Genomic DNA, 16574 nt, shown 5'->3' with positions numbered 1-16574 from the left:
TCAATAATCTAAAAACTATTAAGCTCCTCTTGTTGGAATCCTTAGGTAATTTTCTAGCTAAAGTTAGTTGACTCAAAACATTCACATCAGTCTGCTCATATATTTAGCTAAATTAATCCAGAAAACTCTACTTTTGTTAGTTTATCTATCTATTATTTTCATACACACACATCAGCCTCAATACTTTATCAACATTGAAATTTAGCTCCTACCTGAAGACTTGAACCTCGGCCTTTGTCACCCACAAACATTTATACTTGTCGAGTGACCATCGCACTAAGGGTGTGCGGTGGTGATGAACGCTTGTTTTGGTTGTGTTTAGATTAATTTTTGCTGAAATATTAAATTTGTGAAATTAATGTGAATGCTCTCGAAGGTAATTAATAGCTCCAAAGAAGGCTAGGGTTTTTGATATATATATATATATATATATATATATTTCGATACTAATTAATATCAATGTATCTTTTTGGGGTTACATGTGTGTATATTTATGAATGTATATATTAATTTATGGGTGTTTGAGTTTATCACATTGTGTGCTTTATTTTATTTTATTTTTTTGATACAAGATAGAATTTCTACTCTAGCCTGATCCATGGGTATGTTTGATTGGGTGGATTTTAGAGAGGATGGAAAAAAAAAAGTGGAAAATAGGAGAGAAAATGAGTGGGAATGGTGTTTGGTTGAGAGGGGGGGGGGGGGAGCCACAAGTTTTCTCTTCTCCCCCTTCAAAATACAATCTCTCCAAATTGGAGTGAAAAGTGGGAAAAATATTTGGACAAAATTGCCCCACCTCTTTTAACGTTTCTGGGTCTTTTTTTTTTCTTTGGTTTTGTCAGGTGGTGGGTTCTTCTTCTTTTCCTTGTTTTTTTCTTAATTTTTTTATTACTTTTTTAAGAAAATACTTTTGGATAATTTCTTATGCTATTTTCTGAAATGTCCACTTTTATCTATATACAGTTTTAAAAAAAAGCATAATGTATTACTTTTTGTTTTATTTAAGAGGGACATGATGATAAATTCATAAAAACTTTATTTTCAACCAAACCAAAAAGTTTTCCATCCCTCTACTTTTTCACCCTCTTAACCAAACACAAATGAGGAAAATAAAAACTTTTCTATCCTCCCACTTTTCCATCCTCCCTCTATTTTCTATTTCTCTCACTTTTTCATCCTTCCAATCAAATGGACCCTAAGTATATATGTGTGTGAAACTTCCTCATGAAAACTTGAATCGCAGTCCTTGCCTCCACACCTTATAAACATTTATTTCTGTAGAGCGACTATCGCACAAAAGGTGTGCGGTGGCCACATTGTGTGCTTGATAAGGAATGTACATGTGATTAAGACAGTATTAAATACAGATTTGAAGCTGTAGGTTTTTTTTTTTAATTTTTATTCCGCAGGTTAATGAGCTCCTTCGTGTAACTCAACTTATTGCGTTGTGTACCAGCCATGTGCTCCCATAGGCCTGCAAGTATTCCAAGTTTATTTGCATACATGGCTCATGGAGCCCAAGGCAGGCTATATATTGAAATTCTTCCAAGGCACAATTCACGTTAGTGTCTTTCCCAATGACACTTGGGCTTTGATACGTTGCATTTGGGCTTGGTTATATTTATTTTTTAACAAGTCAGTGACCATGGGAAAAATTAGACTCACAACCAAAATTCATAGCAATTTCATAACAACATCTAGTTTGTTTATCATATACTTTCCTATTGAATCATGCACGCAATATCACTGTATTAGTTTTAATATCTGATTGTCACTATATAACCTACTAAAAATCTGAATAATAATTAAAAAGACTACTCAGTGAGCCTGAGTATGGTCTCTCTTTTCAACATTATCATTATTTTAATTAATCTACAGCTAAACCTTTGGGCCACTTGTTAAGACCACTTCAGTAATGATTTTATAAAATTTGACTATCAAAAAAACATTTAATTTCTTAAAAATTAAAATCCAAAAGGCAAAATTTTTCATTCTTTTCTAGTTTTTTTTTTTTAAAAAGGCTACCCGGCAAAAGAGTTACAAGTCTTGACACTAATAATATATTTTGATGAAAAATTAAAATGTTCTTATAATTTTTGAACGTGATGGAAATTTCAATTTCATCAATTTAAGGTTTTATTGTTTGAATAATTATATCTAACATGTTTGGTATGCAGTAATAGATCTGGTAAGTTATTTATATTAATTATTCGATTATTGTTGTATCTATTTTCTTTTTTGGTTGAATCTTCACTGCAAAAAATATGAATCCTCTTATATATATATATATTTCTCGTATATTTTTTTGCAAACATTTTATATGCAACAATTAGTTATTCAACCAAATTTATGAGTAGGAATAATTATTTTATTACATCTCTTATTTCTTGCAATAAAAATTACTATTCATATGATAATCTTTATTAGTGTACCAAATGTGCCGTAAAGTATTATACTTAAAAAAAAAAGATAATTACAACATGTTGTTAAGTGCTAATCCTGTAACTCAAATTTTTTTCCCACTAAACTCCTAAGGACTTTGTGTATGAAGAGATGTCAATTCAGTTACAATACTCTACATATTATATACTAATAGGTATGACAAAGATGGTAAAGATGGTGACAATGATTTAATGATGATGATAATAGTAATTGTATGGTGTCCGAGGACCGAGAAGAATAAAAGGCGGGGTATCATGCACTAATCCATTTATAAAAGTGCATCCGACCTGAGGAGCTGGTCTACTCGAGAAGAGAATGGAGAGGAGACATAGCATCTTATGAGAGCTTGACTGGGAGAAATGGAGCCTGAGGAAAGGATTAGCACGGTGGGAGGAAGCTTCCTAAAAGGGTACACCTTCCACCCCCGCATTGAATACTCTGTAACAATCTTATCTACTGCATTAATGAGGAAGTGACTCCTGAACAGTATTTTCACAACTAGCAATCCTTTTTACCACCTTCAGCAGAATCCTAATGGGACAAGTATCTTGGGAAGAGCCTTGGTGGCATACAGGTGGAGGGTTAAAATGCAAAGAAGGGGGATATATAAGAGGAAATGAGCTCCACAGTGAAGGGGTGAAGATTTTTAGAGAGAGAAAATAAGAAGTAGAAAAGTGAACAATGTATTACTTGATAAAAACCAGAGTCAGTCATATATAAGAACTCTTCCTCGGAAGTGATCGAGGAGAACTTTTATCTCAACAACTACTTGATTCGTTCTTCCTTGTTTGGGCACCACTTCTTTAGCCCTAGGCTTAGCTTGCAACTATATTGTAATTGTCTTCCCACCTCTATGCATAAAAATTCTATCGCTTGGGCTTAGATTGAAGTACAAGGCTACTCTAAGTGGGCTTGGGTTGCCAAATTTAAGTTCTTGAGAATGGATCTGTTATTGGGTATATACATAAGGGTGGAGGAATTATTGTGGTATGAAGGACTGGAGGCTTTCTAGAAAGGTAATCAGTGATAAGGTTATCTGTACTTTTGACGAAAACCAAACTAAAACATTAAGAAGGAAGCTACGAGAAGGACGTATCTTGGATATCTTGTCACTATTCATTGGAAAGATGTTGGAAAAGGGCACTTTTGTTCATTTTGTGGTTTGGTTGGAGGTTCTGGTCTGGGTTGAGATTCTAGTTGGATTGGTGGTGTTGGGTTTGTTATGCTGGGAAAAATTCCACATGGTTTAAAAGGATTTTGAGCTGGATGTGTCATGTTTAGTGGTTGGAGGTTCTGGTAGGGGGATCCTGGGGAGAATGGTAAGGGTACAGGTATGGACAGATCTTTATACAATGATTGACGAGGTTGATGAGGCATGTAGACTTATATTGGAAGAGCTTGGGTAGCTGCCTTTTGTGAATTCTCCATAGACTAGAGCTGCATTAACAACTGCTTTCTTTCTTTTTCTTTTTGCCTAATGAGTGGAAAGGAGACAGACAAATCTTTTACTGTGGAGGCAATTGTTTCCAATTCTTGTTCAACTGACTGTATTTTTTTCTTCAAATCTTCAATGAGAGAATTTGAGGATGAGAAGGTATGACTTACTGGTTCAGTCAACTTTTGTTGGTTATCAAGAATCTTCGAAAGGAATTGGTTTCGTGCAACAGCATTTTCTGCCTGCCAATTAAGAGCTACTTCAGCTGAGGAAACTTATTTTTTAGTCCCATCTGGATTGGTTCCAACAGGGTTTTTGATTTTCCAAACATGTTTAACATTGGCTTGGGGGTGGTCAAAACTTTCTAGAGGAGGAAAATTTTGTGAATAGGAGGGTGATGCATGGTCAAACATATAATAAGGTAAGGGCTTTTGTGTGTGGGTTTGACTAGAAGGCTTGGGTTGACATTTTTGTACTTGGGGAAGGACTTTCTGGTAGTATGGTATTAGTGGTGGTTTCTGGTTTTGTTGGTTTTGATCATGACTTTCTTTGCATGGGGAAAGGGATGAAGTTTTTTGCTTTCTGAATCTGGGATAAAGGACATAGTAGTCAAACTTTCCAGAGGGTTTTTCAAGGAGGTCAACTTCTGGGTCTCCTGCTTCATATATTTCTTTAAGAAGCTGCTGTGAAGACTTTTTCTTTCATCTTTTCTGCTTTTTTTCAAATACTTTTTCTTCTTGGCATTTTGCACAGTCACAAACATCCCACCATATGTGGCCAGTGGATGATTTTCCTTCATAAACAGGTTTTCCATCTTTTCGAAATGCTTTGATTTGAAGACTTTCAAGACCTTCATATGAGACTGGTTGAATCTTGTGTGATGGGTCTGGAATAAGTATCAAGGAGGATGTGAACTTGAGCTATTGGTGACCTATCATACACTCTTAACTTTGTAATATAAAAGTTTAATTATATACTAGTAATGATAATAATGCGAATCAGGGAATGCTAATAATTTGCAAGGGAATAGAGACTATCAGCATAAATAGTAATAATAGTGAAAGCCTGAAAGGTATGACAATTAAATGTTTCTTCTAGAATTTATAAATACTTACACTTTTTTCTTCCCCTGAATTTAGAGGTGAGATTTTAATGGGTTTGAAATAGCTTGAAATACGTAATTATCAGCTCCACCCGGCCAAACGATTATGTCAATGTCAGTTTGGTGATCTTGGAGCTATCACACCTCTCATGGTTGAAAGTTGAAACCCAAACCCTTCGACTATCTAAAACCAAATTTTTTTGGGCTCAACAATCTAAGCCATAGATGAAGAACCTTCTTCTTCTATACCCAATTACCCATTGTGAAATGGATTCTTAATTGTACGGTTCCAAATACGGTTTGGAACTTCTATAAACAAAATCATATGATAATATAAGTTATTGTCATGTGATATTATTAAGGCAAAATTTAACCTTTATCTTTAAGACATTGGTTTAATAAATATTTTTTAATATTTTTTACAGATTTTTATATTACTTAAAGAAGTGGTATCAAAATATTTCTAAAATTTTCCATTAATAAATACTTTAAAAATACCCGTTAACTGAACCCATAATATACTTTTATAATATAATAAAAGTAAGTTTTTAAAAATCATAGTTTAGCCAAAATAATATTTTCTTTATTTAGAAAATAGTAAGTTAGATAATTCTTTATGGTTTGAGACTTTGAGTTTGTTTTAAGATGAACAATATATTTTTTTTAAAAGTTTCAATTAAAACTATATTTTTTTCAAATCATTTTACTTGTAACTAAAAGTAAAAAAAAAAAAAAATCACATAAATTACAACTAAAAACCTATCTAAACACAAAAATTCCTCCCACGTCATTTTTTTAATGTATACAGAAACTTTTAAAAAAAAAAATCCATCTATATAGCTCATGTGTTCCTTTCTGGGTGTTTAGTTGGCTTCCCAACCATCTTCGTCGCTATTATCTTTGTCATTATCATTGATCCATCCAACCCTGCATCAGGGTCAAGTCATTGCCAGAGGGATCAGGGAAACGTAGACACCATTTGTTTTTTAATACAATAATTAAAACAAAATAATGATGATATGACATTTCGATATTAAATGAATTTATGTGGCATTCTGCATAATATTATTTAAAGCGTTACCTAATATTAGGGGATTTAACGTGGTCCTATCTCCTTCATAAAAATATCTTATTCAATTAAAAAAAAAATCCCTCAATGAGAATAAATTTGTGTGGATTTGGGGAAAAAAAAACTGAAGTTTCAAGTCTCAAAAAGAAAGATTTATACAGATATATATTTAAATTAAGTTAAAGTAATATTTTTATTTTAGAAAAAAAGTGACTCTATTCATGAGCATTCACATCAACTTGTGCAAAAATTAATGTTTATTTTGGCATAAAAACCCACTTTTTCAATTATATATAACCACTTTATAAAAATGCTCACAAAAAATTATTTATTCCAAATTCTATTTTATTAAAATATCAATTTTTTTTTACTTTTTAAAATTGTTTTTTTTTTCTCACACGACAATCACACCATCTAGTCTTTTTCTTCATCATTGAAATACATAAAGAAATAGTAATAAAGTTAAATGCAAAATAAATAGTATCAATATAAATTTACATGGTTTTTGTAGTTGTGGGTAGATTTTACATAATTATACATAAATTGATGTGAAATATTTTGGGGATTAGTTAGACAACATGCCTAATATTTTCTATTTTACAAAGACTGATATATATGCTTTCACGAGAATATATTCTTGTTGGTAAAAGTTTTACTATCTCTGTCGTTAAAATGTTTTTTTTTTTTTTTTTCGGTGAGAATCAGCTATAGAACTTTATTATTATAAAATTAATAATATTAGAAAGAATAAAAAATAAAGGGTCTGGTTAATGAGCATACAATAACAAATTCGTTTTTGGAAAGATTTTATCAAGAATTGAAAAAATTGTCAAAATTTTTTCAATTTTTGATAAATTTTTTAAAAAATAGTATATTATTATATATCCATAGGTCACAGGTGAGTAAAATTCAATAATAAAAAATAAAAAACAGAGGGTATAATCTGTGGCGGAGGCCATCAAGTCTCAAAAGCTACAATTCAAAAAACATCGACTCAAGAGTTCAAAAACGCCTCCTATACCCAGTTCTGTATCAGCGCTTGTGTGTATATTTTTTCTTCTTTTTCATTTCTCTCTCTCTCTCGTAAGTCCGGTCGCTGGATTTGTTCCCCATCTCAAGGCATTCAGATTGGACTGATTTGAGTGACAACAGTGGGTCAGTGAGCTTTGGGTGACTTGGCTCTGCGATTGTGGTGGCTTGGCGTGGAGGAGATGGAGATTTGACGAGTGGCATTCAACATAATATTAATTAAAACATTCTATTTCTACGTAATATATGGGGATTTAACGTACGTGGTCCTATCTCCTCCGTAAAAATATCTTATTCAATAATAATAAAAAATTGGAAAACTATATATTCATTTTATGCGTATAAGATTTTGTGAGGTTTGGAGACAGAAGCTGAACTTCAGGTCTCTAAAAAAATGTTCTTAAAAAAAAAATTTTAGAAGAAAGATTCATATACATATATATATTTTTTTGAAAAAGTATATAGTATATACATACATTTAAATTAGGTTAAAATAAAATTTTTATTTTAGAGAGAAAAAAAAAGGTTCTATCCATGAGCATTTATATTTGTACAAAAATTCATGTTTATTTTAGTATAAGAATCTTCATTTTCAATGTTAGATAACCCCTTTTTAGAGAAAAAAAAAATGATTCTATCCATGAGCATTCACATCAACTTGTGCAAAAATTCATATTTATTTTAGCATAAGAATCTACTTTTTTAATTTTACATAACCACTTTTAAAAAATACTCAAATCATATTATCTATTCCAAACTCTATTTCTTTAAAATATCAAATTTTCTTAAATTTTAAAAAATTATTTATCTTTTTTCACACAACCACCATCAACTTTCTTCATTCATGTATGGGATACGTAAAGAAAGAGTAAAAACTAAATGCAAAATAAACAATCGCAATGTAAATTTACATTGTTATTGTAGGTGTTGGTAGATTTTAAACAATTATACATAAATTGATCACTGATATGAGATGTTTTGAAAGTTAGTCAAGTAAAATATAAAAATTTTTCTATTTTACAAAGAATGATGTGAATGCTCTCACGCGAACATATTCACGTGAGGTGGTAAAAGTTTTATAATCTCTAGAATTAAAATATTTCCTTGTGAGAATAATCTGCAAAATTTTATAGATTTTTTTAACATATGCACTAGGGCATACATTAGTAAATTATTTTAAGAAACCGTTTATATAAAATTGAAAAGGTAACTCACTTTTTCAGTTGTTCATAAAATTTTTTTAAAATGGATAATTAATGGCAAATTCCCCATCTCATGGCATGACGATTGGACTGATTTGAGTGCCGACAGTGGGTGACATGGCTCTGCGATTGTGGTGGCTTGGCGTGAAGGCGATGGAGATTTGACGAGTGGTTGGTTTAGGTGCAATGGGGCTGAGTTGTTGGCCTTGGGCACTTCGAACGTGGGTGATTTGAGGCGTTGAAGCTGCTTTTGTCTCAACAGTGACAGTTTCATGGGGTTGAGGATCATATGCAATCCGTTTTTCAAAAAGGAGCTGCTTTTGTCTCGGCTCCTCAATCTGTGGAGGTGGTTTCTGGGTTTGGAATATCTTAACATGTTAACGTAAGATTGTATTGTTGAAGTAGTTATGTAGAGTGTTCCTAAAAAAGGCAAAGTAGTTATGTAAAGTAGAAAAAATAATTGTGTGATGGTCAAAAATAGAGAATTTATCCAAAACCGCATGGGGATGCTTTTAATACCCTAAAATCGTAAGATCCCAAAAGTAGTGGGAGGAGTTGGAGGCTTTGACCGCATGCGTATTGAAGAATAAGCCAACCAGATTTTTACATATAACTTGAAAAATGTAAATTAAACGATGGTGGTTTTTCCATACACAAGTAAGAGGAAACAATAGTGCGCACGAAACATTGAATAATTTTTCATAGAAAGTGATTTTTTTTTAATACAGAATAGAAATTTTACTTTAATCTAATCTAAATGTAAATGTATATGAAGTTTACTTATAGAGACTTAAATTCCTATCATTATCCTCTATATCCCATAAACACTTATATTTGTAGACTGACTACTGTACTAAAAATATGCAATAGAAAAGATTAGTTTTAAGAATATAATTTTATTTATCACAATTTTGACAAATAAAATTGTGAGTAATTGTTTATCACTTTCTCATATGAAATTTTGCTATTTTCATTCATAATCTATCGCATCACAGTTGCAATAAAAAAAAAAAGATTCTAGATTTTTTTTTTCATAAATGCATCTCTTCACATGATGTCCGAGTTGATTCTAGTTTTGAAAAGCTAAAGACTTGACTTTACTTTCCTTATAAAGCCTCGTCGTTCTTGCTCCTTCTGGTAAACCTGTAACAAATCTTGAACCTCTACGCACTATGTATTTGCCTATTACTCGAGCTCTTTCCTGTTTTTTCTTTCCCTAAAAGCAATTTCCTGCTTTCAACCACTATATTTTTAGTTACATTTTAACAGGTATGTTCTTGATTGCATGCGATATTCCCAATATATACAATCAATTATACTTAAACTTTAGTCATAAATACTAAGCATACGTAGTAGTTGTACACATGCACACACAGTATTTGACATTGTAGGTAAGGGATGTAGATCGTGGGGATAGGAGTATTCTATAAGGAGTACAGTTGGTGCAACTACAAACTTAGTACGGTCATGGTGAAAAACTTGATTCACAGTTTAGTAATTTGTTTGGCAATGAAGTAAAATTTTTCACAAGCCCCTTTTGGTAAGAGATTGTCTCTAGCTGCAATGCATGTTGGTTTAACTTCATGTTTAAGGCTTAGTGATTAGTTTGGTTATTTTGGTTAAGACCAACCTAAAGCACGTACCTCCATCATTATTTCTTATTCTTGGTTGAAAGAAAGGCAGGTCAAATGTCCTTCTCTTTTACAGGCTTTTATATATTTAAGCCACTGTACGTTTCGATTAGGAGAGATGTCATCACCAACTTGTAGGCATACCCCATTGAGTTTTTCGTGAAAATGAGACCATGAGGAGCATAGATTTTTGAAGACTTTTTTAAGAATGCACTATACATGGTGATTAACATGGAGTGGGAAGATTGTAACTTTCTGATGTGTCTTGTTCACCAAGCCTTAACGGTTGGGGTTTTGAAATATTGGCTTGTCCTAGTTAGGAATAGAATAACGCTAAATATAGTTGGTTCGAAAGAACTTGCGTAATCACAAAAATATGATATCTTAGTGCTTAGACTATGACTTTTATAATGACTAATATTGATTATGTCCCTCTCTTCTTTCACGCTTCTTTTAACTGTCAAATATTCCATGGGTAAAAAAATATGTTGACAAAATCTCTTCTAGAAGTTATTTTTCCTTTTTAATCAGACTACATAAATAAAGTATTGCGTTAAAAAAAGTAATATTAGCATTCTAATGTTTGTGTTTATGGACACGGAAAAATTTCCAACATACTGATGTCCGACATGTATTCGACATGGACACAAACGTGTCAAATACACACTTAAGAAGGAGAAAAAAAATCAATTTTTTTTTTAATTCAGTTATTCTATCTTGATGTTGAATGTTATATATTTGAACTCTTTTTATGGGTATTTAGTCTATTTAAACCCTTTTGTTCATACTTCAAACAATATATTAGTCTTTAAATTAATGTTAGATATATTTCCAAACATTTCATTCTTATTACATACTTTTTAAATTCAAAATAAATTTAACTTATTCTAAATATATTTATATATACATATATATACCTAAAAATAAATATTAATTAATTAATTGCCATATCCTCAATGTGACGTATCTTAGTTTTTCAAAGAATGCTGTATTATTGTACTATGTATCATATCGTAATATATATTATGTCTGTATCCATGCTACATAGCTTCTAAACATATTAATTTAATTTTTAGAAGATATTATTCATGAATATTATACAGTTCACATGAATGGAAACTAAATATTGAAACCGCTATAGGGTTAATAGTGATAAATGCATTTGTCATATGAGGTAAGGGTTTAATAAGTTGAGAAAAAAAAAAAAAAAATTTATAGACTTTAGTGGCACTCCACAGTAAAGATATGGAACCGATTAAGAACATTTTGGTAATTCTCTTCTCTCTCAAATTTACTTTTTTGGAGTACCTAATCGACCAAACACACTATCTTTTCTATATATAAGCAACCCTCATAGGCTTCATGAACCACGCAGAACTAAACGAAGCCAATAGCAAAGTTTCACTCATTCTTGTCTCCTATTTTTCAGCAACCGTAGAGAGGATTTTGATACAGAAAATGGGAGCTTATCTTCCTCCATCTCCAGCATTTATTGTTGCTTACCTCTTTGCCATTGCCTCTCTTTCGGTCTTTCCTGAGGTTGCTTTTGCTACATCAATGCATGAAAGCGTTACAAGGCACTACAAGTTTGATGTACGTACCAAAACTTTTTGTGCTAGCTGATTTCATGCATATATTGGCATTTTCTTTTGGGTCAGATTTGTCTCATAATTTGAGAAAGAATGAAAATCATGCTTATTTTAAACTAAATTTGCTTATAGATTAACTATTTTTGCTTTTGTTTTTCCAGATAAAGTTGAAAAATGTTACACGATTGTGCCACACAAAGGCCATTGTGACTGTTAATGGGAAGTTCCCTGGGCCTCGAATTGTTGCTAGAGAGGGTGACAGAGTCATAGTTAAGGTGGTCAATCATGTTTCAAACAACATCAGCATCCATTGGTAATCTCTAATTAATTACTCAAAATATATGTTGTCAAGTTTCATTGAATGTATTAAGTAACTTGTAAGTAATTTTTATCACTGCTAATATTTTTTGGTGAACGAAAAAAATAGGCATGGAATCAGACAACTACAAAGTGGATGGGCCGATGGGCCATCATATATCACTCAATGCCCTATTCAAACTGGCCAGAGTTATGTGTACAACTTCACCATTGTTGGCCAAAGAGGAACTCTTTTCTGGCATGCACACATCACATGGCTAAGATCTACAGTCTATGGACCCCTTATCATCCTCCCCAAGCACAATGCATCCTACCCATTTGCCAAACCACACAAAGAAGTTCCCATCATTTTTGGTAACCAAAAATACATTTTCTTAATCATAGAATTCATCTATCACAATGATAATTAGACTGTGACCATAATATACTAATCAACTATACATGAATGATTGAATAATTATAGGAGAGTGGTGGAATGCTGATCCAGAGGCAGTTCTTCAGCAATCTCTTCAAACTGGAGCTGGCCCAAATGTCTCCAATGCTTATACATTTAATGGACTTCCGGGACCATTGTACAATTGTTCTCTGAAAGGTATTTCTCAAAGGGGCATCAATTTGTACCCTTTCGACCATGTACCTTATTACACTGAAAAAGAAAATGATAAAAACATATGGTTTTTAGCTTTTACATTAAGCTGCAGAGACCTGAGTCTTATGGAAAAATAAGACATGGGACATGTCAATACATTGGCTATTTTATGAAACAACTTTTGGCTTATGTTTCTACTTGCAATTGCTATTGTGCTTTGCAGATACGTTCAAGCTAAAAGTCAAGCCGGGGAAGACATATCTCCTCCGATTGATCAATGCTGCACTCAATGACGAGCTATTTTTCACCATTGCAAACCACACCTTCACCATTGTTGAAACAGATGCAATTTACATTAAGCCTATCAAGACCAATATATTGCTCCTCACTCCAGGACAAACCACTAATATTCTTCTGAAGACCAAGCCACAAGCACCCAATGCCACATTCTTCATATTAGCTAAACCATATTTCACTGGCATGGGCACCTTTGACAACACCACAGTGGCAGGCATTCTTGAGTATGAGAACCCATCAACTTCCACTTCCACAAACTCGAACAACCTTCCAACTTTCAAACCTTTTCTCCCTCCCCTCAATTCCTCTATCACCACTTCCTTTGTCATGAATCTCACTAGGAAATACAGAAGCTTGGCTAATGCTCAATTCCCTGCCAATGTGCCACAAACTGTCCAAAAGAAATTTTTCTTCACTATAGGCCTAGGAACCAGCCGATGCCCAAAAAACCAAACCTGCCAAGGACCTACTAATAGCTCAAAATTTGCAGCTTCAATGAACAATTTCTCCTTTGCTCTACCCACAACAGCACTCCTACAAGCACATTTCTTTGGGAAATCAAATGAAATTTACACCACTGATTTTCCAAGCTTCCCTTTGCACCAATTTAACTATACAGGCACTCCACCAAACAATACCCTTGTGAGCAATGGGACCAAAGCAGTAGTGTTACCATTTAATACAAGTGTGGAAGTAGTTTTGCAAGACACTAGCATTTTGGGTGCAGAGAGCCATCCACTCCATCTTCATGGCTTCAATTTCTTTGTTGTTGGTCAAGGTTTTGGAAACTTTGACTCTAACAAGGACCCAGCCAAATATAACCTTGTTGACCCAGTTGAAAGGAACACTGTTGGTGTGCCAGCTGGTGGTTGGGTTGCAATTAGATTCCTGGCTGACAATCCAGGTGAGTGATACATATATATTAACTAATGCAGCAAAAAAGACTATAATGTTGTCTAATTCTATAGCTTCCACTTTCCGAAAGTTTTGCTTAATTTCAAGTTTGGTATACTTAATACTTTACAGCACTAACCAACCATTAGGTAAGGATGCAAAAGTACGTGGTTTTTTGCCCCCATCTAGATCGTATTTAAATTTGGAACACTAACAAATGTTTTTATTTTTTGGGCAAATTAAATTGTATGAAAACTAAAAGTTTTCAATTACTATATATTTGTGGTATTTTCGTATTACTCTCTAGCTGAATAATGTCATACACACTAGCTAGTAACCGCACAAATATAGGATGTTCTCAGAAAAAAGTCTGATGATTATGATTGATGATGACTGCACAGGTGTCTGGCTAATGCATTGCCACTTCGATGTCCATCTGAGCTGGGGTTTAAGGATGGCATGGGTTGTCCAGGATGGGAAGCTCCCTAATCAGAAGCTGCCTCCTCCACCATCAGATCTTCCCAAGTGTTGATTGTCCCCTTTTTGTGTGATGAATGTTGTCATTACAATTTTTTTTTCCCTTCTTTCTGTAACTTATTTTGGTCGTGTTTTGCAATATTTTGTCTCTCAAAGAGTAGCCAAACACCCATTGGCATTAATCAAATGTGTTCTATAGTAGTTCTCCACAGAAAATGGCAAAAAATAAGAAAAATAAGAAGAAAAAAGTAGGAGGAGGTTTTGTACCACCCAGGATTTCAAAAGCTTCTGTTGGAGCCTAAATAATAGTAATATTCTTTTTTGAAATCTCTGTCTCTCAAATATGTATGTGTACATGTCATGGCCCAGGAGCCTTGCTCATTGCATTTTGTCCTCGAGCTCTTGATTTGTCAAAGCTGTCTTGTAATTTTGCCAACGGGGCAAAGCTTCTGCCCACTCCTCCAACATATTGGACAGGTATACGTAGTTAGTTTTGGACACATGTCTACCTTTTGTCGTGTCCAATGCACCATAACATCAAATGCAAGCCAAATCTTTGTTAATTAACGTGGGTGTTTGAGATTTAACTCTTTTAGTGCTCTTAAAATCCCTAGGTGATTGTAATTCTACATCTTACACGCAATAATGACGAATGAATCTCTTGAGGGTGCCGCTCCAATAAATTAAGTTAACTAGAAGACTTGAACTCAATCTCATGAATCAAACGAGGCCTAAAAACCACAAAACCAACCCCTTAAGTTAACATCAGTATATAGGATGTGGGGGTTCTAAGAAGAGACATGAAACAATAGAAAAGTATTAAGGCAGCCAAGAAGATTATAAGTCACTGTTTTACCGATTTAAGCCAAATTTTGATATAATTCATCTATTGTCTGGACTCTGGAACCCATTAAAAACGATGTGTTAATTCTGTTTCATATCAGTGTAACATCCAAATGAGTACATCGAAATCCGGAAACCCCATTAATTAATAATTAAACTGAAGGTTCAATTTCAAGGAATGACTAAACTTAGTTAGAATCCACACTCACAGCACTTTTTCTCAAAGGGAGAAAGGTGGCTTGCATTTCCAATGCAGATCCAAATACAAATAGTGTCTTTTTATATTGGCTATTCCAACAGCCGAAGCGAATCTCTCTCATATCAAGACAAGAAAAAAAGAAAAAGAAAAAAAAGAACAGAATGAAAGATATCATGAAATTTAGAACCTAGCACCAATCTAAGTGGGAAAAAGAAATTATCAGAGAACGCAAGCGTTTCTATATAAAGAAATATTGAGATCTGAGTTAAATGTCCAAAAAAGAAAAAAAAACACACACACACACGCATCAATCAAGAATTAGAACTCTTGCTAGTATAAATTGAATAAGTTAAAATTAATCTGTTTCATATGTTGATTACTTCTTATAATGTGTAAAACTTGTAGCTCACCTCAATAGTAATTACAAACTGACTGAATCTAAAATTAAGATGAAAAACAAGAAAATATAACACCAATCTCTTCTTGATCGGATGGTAAGAAAATTTATATGAGTTTTGGAAGAAAACCCAAAGACCCATCTCGAATAAAGAAGGCAAGAGCAACAAAAGAGAGAGTACATACTCAAATCTATGTGATATATAATATATATCAAGAATCGCCATGCTTGTGCCAACAAACAAGCATGGCAACACAGCGCCTCATGATGTAAAACCTGGCTTTCTGTTCCTTTGCTAAGCTACTACATTTGCTGCTAATGGAAGAACTCTTCTGTGAGCAGCTCCGGGGAAGAGGGCACTTTGAAGTAGAGCTTTTCTGGGAAAAACTTCTCAGTAGAGGAGACTTTGACGAAGTGCTCTTTGTTGAAGAGCTTCTTGTGAATGGAGATTTAGAAGAAGAAGAAGAAGAAGCGCTCTTTGTTGAAGAACTTCTTGCAAATAGTGACTTTGAAGATGTTAAGGAATGGCTGCTAGTTGCACCTTCCTTCTTTGATAGCTTCCATTTTTCATCCATGTAACACTCAAATATATATATCTCTGTGGTTGTTCTTTTATCTCTGCTTGAACTTTTTTATATGTATGTCTGTCTGTGATAGGAAGAAAGAAAGAGGAGAGGCTGTAAAGAGGGGATTGGTTGAGAGTTATGGAGGTAGTACGTACGTAGTGGCCCTAGTGGGGCATTGATAGTACTTATAGCTGAGTTATCTAGGGCTGAAGTTTGAAACTCTTGCTCTATCAGAAAAATTATTAGTCATTATCTGATGATATAATTCAGGTTATATATTCTAAACCAATAAAAACAAATCATTTAATAACAAAATTAATATTTTCATGTTACTTTTTATTACTATATATTGATAAGGTTTGGCTTCTGATGGTGAAATATCATGTCGGTCAAAATGTTCATCAAAAAATCATGTCGGTCAAAATGTCAAATATCCATAAAATATAATTACGCAGTAAATCAGGAGTTATAAATTTTTAATGATAGATAAAAAGA

The 16574-nt window shown here is 33.2% G+C and overlaps 2 protein-coding genes across 2 annotated transcripts; one reads left to right on the top strand and one right to left on the bottom strand.

Moving 5' to 3' along the window:
• Window positions 1–9448: 9448 nt before the first annotated feature.
• Window positions 9449–14401, top strand: LOC142607001 (laccase-2-like). Its single transcript, XM_075778406.1, has 7 exons — window positions 9449–9548; window positions 11340–11503; window positions 11661–11812; window positions 11927–12171; window positions 12281–12409; window positions 12630–13607; window positions 13999–14401. Exons 2-7 carry the CDS (start codon window positions 11369–11371, stop codon window positions 14127–14129), a joined length of 1770 nt encoding a protein of 589 aa, XP_075634521.1. The 5' UTR covers window positions 9449–9548; window positions 11340–11368; the 3' UTR covers window positions 14130–14401.
• A 1117-nt stretch (window positions 14402–15518) lies between these two features.
• LOC142608282 (small polypeptide DEVIL 13) lies at window positions 15519–16188 on the bottom strand. Its single transcript, XM_075780028.1, has one exon. The coding sequence runs from the start codon at window positions 16086–16088 to the stop codon at window positions 15726–15728; it is 363 nt and encodes a 120-aa protein (XP_075636143.1). The 5' UTR covers window positions 16089–16188; the 3' UTR covers window positions 15519–15725.
• Window positions 16189–16574: the final 386 nt, after the last annotated feature.

The sequence above is a fragment of the Castanea sativa genome, chromosome 8 (genome assembly GCF_040712315.1).
Source record: "Castanea sativa cultivar Marrone di Chiusa Pesio chromosome 8, ASM4071231v1".
Classification (NCBI taxonomy): Eukaryota; Viridiplantae; Streptophyta; class Magnoliopsida; order Fagales; family Fagaceae; genus Castanea; species Castanea sativa.
This window is presented reverse-complemented; position numbering and strand designations above follow the sequence as displayed.